Source organism: Chrysochloris asiatica, unplaced genomic scaffold (genome assembly GCF_000296735.1).
Source record: "Chrysochloris asiatica unplaced genomic scaffold, ChrAsi1.0 scaffold00327, whole genome shotgun sequence".
Taxonomy (NCBI): domain Eukaryota; kingdom Metazoa; phylum Chordata; class Mammalia; order Afrosoricida; family Chrysochloridae; genus Chrysochloris; species Chrysochloris asiatica.
Genome location: NW_006408845.1, coordinates 1,541,488 through 1,547,920, shown reverse-complemented (window position 1 = coordinate 1,547,920; position 6,433 = coordinate 1,541,488). Strand labels below are relative to the sequence as shown.

General features: G+C 37.2%; 1 protein-coding gene across 1 annotated transcript in view; it reads right to left on the bottom strand.

Moving 5' to 3' along the window:
- FAM179B (family with sequence similarity 179, member B) overlaps window positions 1-6,433 on the bottom strand; it is a 106,085-nt gene that overhangs the window by 51,110 nt on the left and 48,542 nt on the right. Inside the window, 2 exon segments of the mRNA XM_006875440.1 lie at window positions 1,475-1,575; window positions 3,635-3,867. Of these exon segments, the coding sequence (XP_006875502.1) occupies window positions 1,475-1,575; window positions 3,635-3,867 (334 nt within the window).

The following is a 6,433-nucleotide window of genomic DNA, read 5'->3' as shown; positions in this document are numbered from 1 at the left end:
AAAAAAAAAAAAAAAGAAATTATACTGAAGATAGTCTGATTTCACTGGGGTACAAGACAGAAAGAGGAAAGGGAAGTATGTGTTAGGAGAGGTACACAGGACCAGATCATTGATAAATGCCTTGCATAGACTTAGAAAAGGCAATGTTGTCAAATTTGCATTACAGTGAACAGACTAAAACAGTGAGCTTGAAGGTGAGGAGAAAATTCAAGATGCTACATAGTCAAGAAATGAGGGAAAGGGTGAATTAAAGCAATGGTGGTTATTGCTGTTAAGGGTTGTCAAGGTTGGCAGTTCAAACCCAGCAGTTGCTCTTCAGAAATAGGATGGCCAACTCATAGTCATCTTGTGTGGAATTTCCGAGGAGAAGCTGATGGGTTTGAACTGCTAACCTTAAGGTTAGAAAAACAGTGCTTACCCTACAGTGCCATAACAAGACTTCAAAGCAATGGTTGTTGCTAAGTGCCGTTGAGTTGGTCCCAACTCACAGCGACCCACTACAGGATTTCCAAGGAGTGACTGGTGAGTTTGAACCACTGACCTGTGGTTCAAACCAACTGTGTGGTCCTGAGCTTATCCTACAGCACCACACCAGTAGAGATTAAAAAGAGATGACATTAAGAGATATTTAGAAGTGAGAAGTTAAAAAATATCAACAAGCAATTAGATAAAGGCATAGTTTTTTAGGAAGGTAATTTTTACATAAGGAAATGTAGGCTTAGAGGGGTTAGGACTTGTACATTTAGATCATACATACCAATTTGTTACATTTAATTCACAAGTCAATATAATTTTACTAACCATAAAGAATTATATGTAATTCTTACCCAAACAAACTATTTTTCTGCTACATGATTGTTGTCATTGTTGTTGTTAAGTGCCATTGAGTCAGTTCCAATCCATAGCAACCCTGTATAGAGTTTCCGAGTAGTGGCTGGTGAGCTTCAACTGCCGACCTTGCAGTTCAAACGACTTTGCAGTCTGGCACATTAACCAACAGCGCCATGATTGCTAACAGCTAAATGTACTTTTTGAGAAGGAGTAAGTGAGAGACTTCCGGGTCAGCTCACAAGACACCCTTAAACTTAACCACTATTCAAATACTGTTTTTAAAGGAATTACTCTTCTTTGGTGTCACAGCATCTGGCCTAGTGTCCAAACTCTGCTGTACATTAGAATCACCTGGAGCTCTTAAAAAGCTGATGCCTGGGCTATATTCCATTCTAATTAAACTAGAAAGTTTGGAAGTGGGAGTCAGGCATAGGTACACCTAAGGGCTTAAAATTAGATCAACTGATCAGGCAAATATTTTTTTCTTCCAAGAATAATATAATAATTATGATTGCCAAAGTGGTCTTTTATAGAGTTACAGAATGATTTGTCTTGACTAGAAACCATAAAAAACTTAAATCTGAGATACACTATCACCTAAAAATCATACTTTGTATAATGCTATGAAAGAGTCATACAATACCTGTACTGGGGCTTTGTTCAGCTATATGAGAACTTTTATTTTTTGCGGAAGAAAGTCTTGTTGGGCCAGGTTTTGATCCGAATGTTGGAAATATGTCTGACCTACAATGAAATGAGGTAATTTCAACAAACATTTAAGATTTAGCACTGTTGAATACTTCCATATCACACATTTCTCTTTTTAATATTTTTCAAAGCATCCAGATAATAAAGCAGTAACAAGCATTAAACATTATGACTAAAAATACCTTTTATTGCTATCCTTAGTTATCTTTTGACCTTTCAACTTTTTAAACAGATGGTCAATTCAGTTATTCAGAAGAGGTTTTCTACAGGAAATGAAAAACCACCAATATGGACTGTTTTATCTCTGGTTAGTCAAAAACAACTGGTTCAAGAGAATTCATTTCAAAAGCAAATCAAAAGATGCCTAATTAACTAACAAAATATCCACTGTCAAATATAATAACACACTATAGAGACTTTACTTTAAGAGACCAGCAAAAAGTGAGTCTTGGCAAATGCTGCTTTCTTTTAAAACTAAGAGCACATTCTTGGCTATATTTTCCTGACATAACGAAAGCAAACTGAAGAATGTTACATCTGAATGTTACATTATTTTAAATTCTTAAGTGTTATAATGTAAATATGTCCAAACCCATTGCTGAGTCAATTCAGGGTCATTGTGTCCCTGTAGGGCAGAGTAGAACTGTACCACAGGGTTTCAAAGGTGTAAGTCTTTACAGGAGCAGACTGACAGACGTATCTTTCTCTCACCGAGCAGCTGATGGGTTTAAACCACTGACCCTTCAGTTAGCAGTCAAGCACTGTTAACTAGTGTCCTACTAGGTCTTCATTAATAAACCAGTGATGGATGTTATAAAGAGATTTTACAGAGAGTACGAGTCTTAGTAACTGAATAGGCGTATGTGTCAAAAGGGAAAACAATGTTAAATAATTTTAAAGAGTAGTCTTTTGAGAAAAAAAATACTGCAAATTCATAAATTCATATTTATACTCAATGCATTTGCATGGATGTAAGTAAATACTTCAGTCTTAACCTAGAGTTTCTTGACAATATTTCTTCCCTAGCCCACCTGGAGATAAATGTCTCATTTCAGGTATGGATGATTTTCTTTGGACATGATTCTTAAGGAAGGATACAAGACGGTTGGGAACAATTGCTTGAAAGCTACTAAACCTTTAATGTGTTTTAGAAATCCCAAAGTCACTAAAGGTAATTCAGTCCATAAATGAGGGGGTAATGAACTTGCTTCTTACAGAGTACAATACCCACAGATGAAATTCATGAAGCAATACAGAAAATAGTAAATTTTAAATGATATAATACAAAATAGCTCTCCTGTTATAGGCTCCATATTATTTACAAACACCTATAACATAAAATATAACCCTTATAACATATAAGATAAAATTTCTCCCTCATGGAAGAGAGGAAATAATTTCAGGTCTAGAATAAATTACAAATAAATATTTTTATATACTTAGTAATTTAATGTAAGCTTAGTTACTTCACTAGCCCATGTAGTCATTTCAAATTTATTTAGTAACTGTTATTCTACCCACGCATATAACAAAGAAATATCCAGTAAGAAAAAATTTCCCACTGTAAATTACCCTGCGATTTAAATAAAATATGTAGAGAAAAAAAAAAAAAATTCATGGGATAAGTCAAACCACTCTCTATAAAATATAAAAGTACATAAAAATTTGAGTTTAATTCTATCAACAATTGAAGTGAAACACCTTTTTTCCTTTGATTACCTACAATATCAGAGTTTCCAGTTCATTCAGCAAAAATAATTTTAACTTAATTTTAAACAGTTACTTTTATAGCAGCATTGCCACCAATAACAAGGTTTGGGATAAAAAAACAAGAAAGTAAGTGATTTGTGGGAAAAGGTCTTATACTAATTCAGTATATTCTTCTTTGTTCAGGTTAAAGATGAGGTTGTTCAACCTCACCCTAAGCCAAACAAAAGCAAGGTAGTATCTCCTAATTTTTCTTTTCCTTTATAAACAGAAAAATATTTTTGAACTAGAACATAAATTGTTTTAATGTTTTTTTCTCAAATATAGTAGGGCTCCAAATTACAAATTATAATTAGCATTCATTTAACATGCCAAAAAAATAAAATACATTATTCTCTTCCCCTGGGGAGTTGTTGACAGAGATGAAGTCAATGACTCTTGGCTGTAAACTCCACTTTCACTGTAAGAACTGATGTTTGGAGAGGAAGACCGAGATGGAGAGTCCATAGTCAAGTCGAGCTTCATTGCAGAATCAGGGCTTTCAAGGTCAGAAGTACTGCCACTCAGTTTTGCCCTTTTCTTAGCTGCGCTATTCCGAAGGGACCTAAGAGAGCTCTGCATCTGAGAACAAAATGAAAACATTTATTTACAAGAGACTATAAATTCTTTGCATTAATATAAGTAATCCTTTTTTTTTTTTTTTTTTAATTCCATTATCTATACTGAGCTAGGGTCCTGATGTGGCATTGTTAAGACAAGCACTGGACTATTAACCATAAGGTCAGTGGTTCAAACCCCACTGCCATTCCTTGGAAACCCTATACAGTGTCACTATGAGTTGGAGGAGACTCAATGGCGTTATACTAACAACATTAACACCTAATTAGACACTCTCCAATTCAGCAATAACAAGATGGATTCTGATATATACATTTTTCTTAGTAGGTGCCATCAAGCTGGCTCTGACTCCTAACAACCTTATTGTTACCTGAACCTAAATCATCCGCATGATTTGAAAGCACTGTTATAGCCACTGTACCAATCCAAATATTTAAGTACACAGGTAATATACAGATTTCATTACTCAGTTATTTATAAACAACTCATTGTGAGATATTTAAAAGGAAAATGTCAAGCTACTGTTGTTCACCACGGTATCTCAGCACCAAGCAAAATGAAATGGGAGAATTATGGCAAGTTGGTGGACTAGGCAGACTCACTACATGAACCTCTACAACAAAGATATTGAGAGACAGACACAGATGAAAATTGTGTTACTCTGAACTTCCAGAGAAGGATAAGAGAAGTGGATGGGGTGCTTGCTGGGAGGAGAGACTGAGCAGGGATAGGGAGAGTGGGAGAGTGACTGGTGAACGGCTGGCCAGGCAAGGCTTATCCATCTTGTGAGCAGTTTTGGCAGCAGAGGGAGGCCCAAAAGAACAGATTTCTTCTTTTCCCCATGCTTCCAGATGATCAGAAGTGTGGCCAGATCCCAACCTCATCTACCCCTAACCTAGATTCTGCTCTCTGGGAGTTCGGAACCAGTGAGAAGTGAAGGCTGGCTGCACTGCCTTGGTGTGCAACTTTGGTACCTGGATTTAGGTGGGCTCAGTTATAGACCTACAAAATCTTCAGAGCCATTTAACCAGTCATGCAGCCCTCAGCTTCCCTGTGGTCCTAATAGACACGGAGACCAGCTCAGTCAAGGGCCTCCAGGAGCTACTTCCAGATTAAATACAAATAACATCAAGGTCAATAGGAAATCCATCTAGGGCTAGGAACTCTGCTATCATATCTTTTCCACAATAAATTCACGAGTTCCTTGAACTGCAGGAGCCCCCCAGAGATTTTGGACCTTGCATCCAACAACTGCACTTTGTTTTTACAAATACGACAATCCCATAATGCCCCAGAGACAACAGACAATTTTAGCTCACACTAAGAACAAGAATGACTCAAACAAATGATCAAGATGCAAAGACAGAAACGTCTCTGAGGAAGCAAAGATAATGGAACTAATTGAAAAAGAGTTCCACAGAATGATAGTTAGGTACCTTCAAAGGATCGATAGAAAGATCAAGGAAAGCAAGGAGAACACAATAAAAACTTCAGAAGGATTCAGGAAAACACTACATGAAGAAACAGAGAAAATAAATGCACATTTTGAAACAATATAAAACCTGCAATTAGAAATTCAGAAGATTAATACTAAGATCCCAGAAATGAGCAATACTTTGAAAAGGCAAAGGAGTAGATGTAAAGCAATGGAAGCCCAAATCAATGTACTTGAAGATAAATCTCTGAAATTTCTCAATTCTAGTGTTCTAGAAGAACAATCAGAAAAAACAATGAAAAATTCTGAAGAAAGCCTAAGAGTTATGTGGGTGGGACTCCACAGAGGAACAATGTATGAGTGATGAGAATTCCAGAATAGAAAGACACAAGCACAGAGAAAACTGTCCAAGTGTTGTTGGAAGAAAACTTCTCTACCATCAAGAAAAACGGGAAAATAAGCATACAAAAAGTAGAATGAATCCCAAACAGGATTGTTGCTGTTGTTGTTGAGTGCTGTTGAGTTGGTTCCGACCAATAGCAAGCCTGTATTGGGTTCCAAGGAGCAGTTGGTGAGCTTGAACTACTGATCTTGTGGTTCAAAAACCTACTTTGCAATCCAACGCATTAACCCACAATGCCACACCAAGACTTCCTAAGCAGGATATTTCCCAACAAAAGAAATTCACCAAGACAAATAATAATCAAATATTCCAAAATCAAAGATAAGAATACTGAGAGTACCTCGAGAAAAACCAAGTTACCTACAAAGAAGAACCAGAAACACTAAGCTCTGATTTCTCATCAGAAACCATGCAGGCAAGAAGGTAACAGGATGATAAATACAGAACTCTGAAAGAAAAAGATTGCCAGATCCGAGCAGTGAAGATGTTTGACTTCACTGAAGATCAGACAGCAGAGTTTCAGGAGGCCTTCCAGCTGTTTACAGAACAGGTGATGGCAAGATCCTGTACAGCAAATGTGGGGACGTGATGAGGGCCCTGAGTCAGAACCCCATCAACGCCGAGGTGCTCAAGGTCCTGGGGAATCCCAAGATCCTGTACAGCCAATGCGGGGACGTGATGAGGGCCCTGGGTCAGAACCCCACCAATGCTGAGGTGCTCAAGGTCCTGGG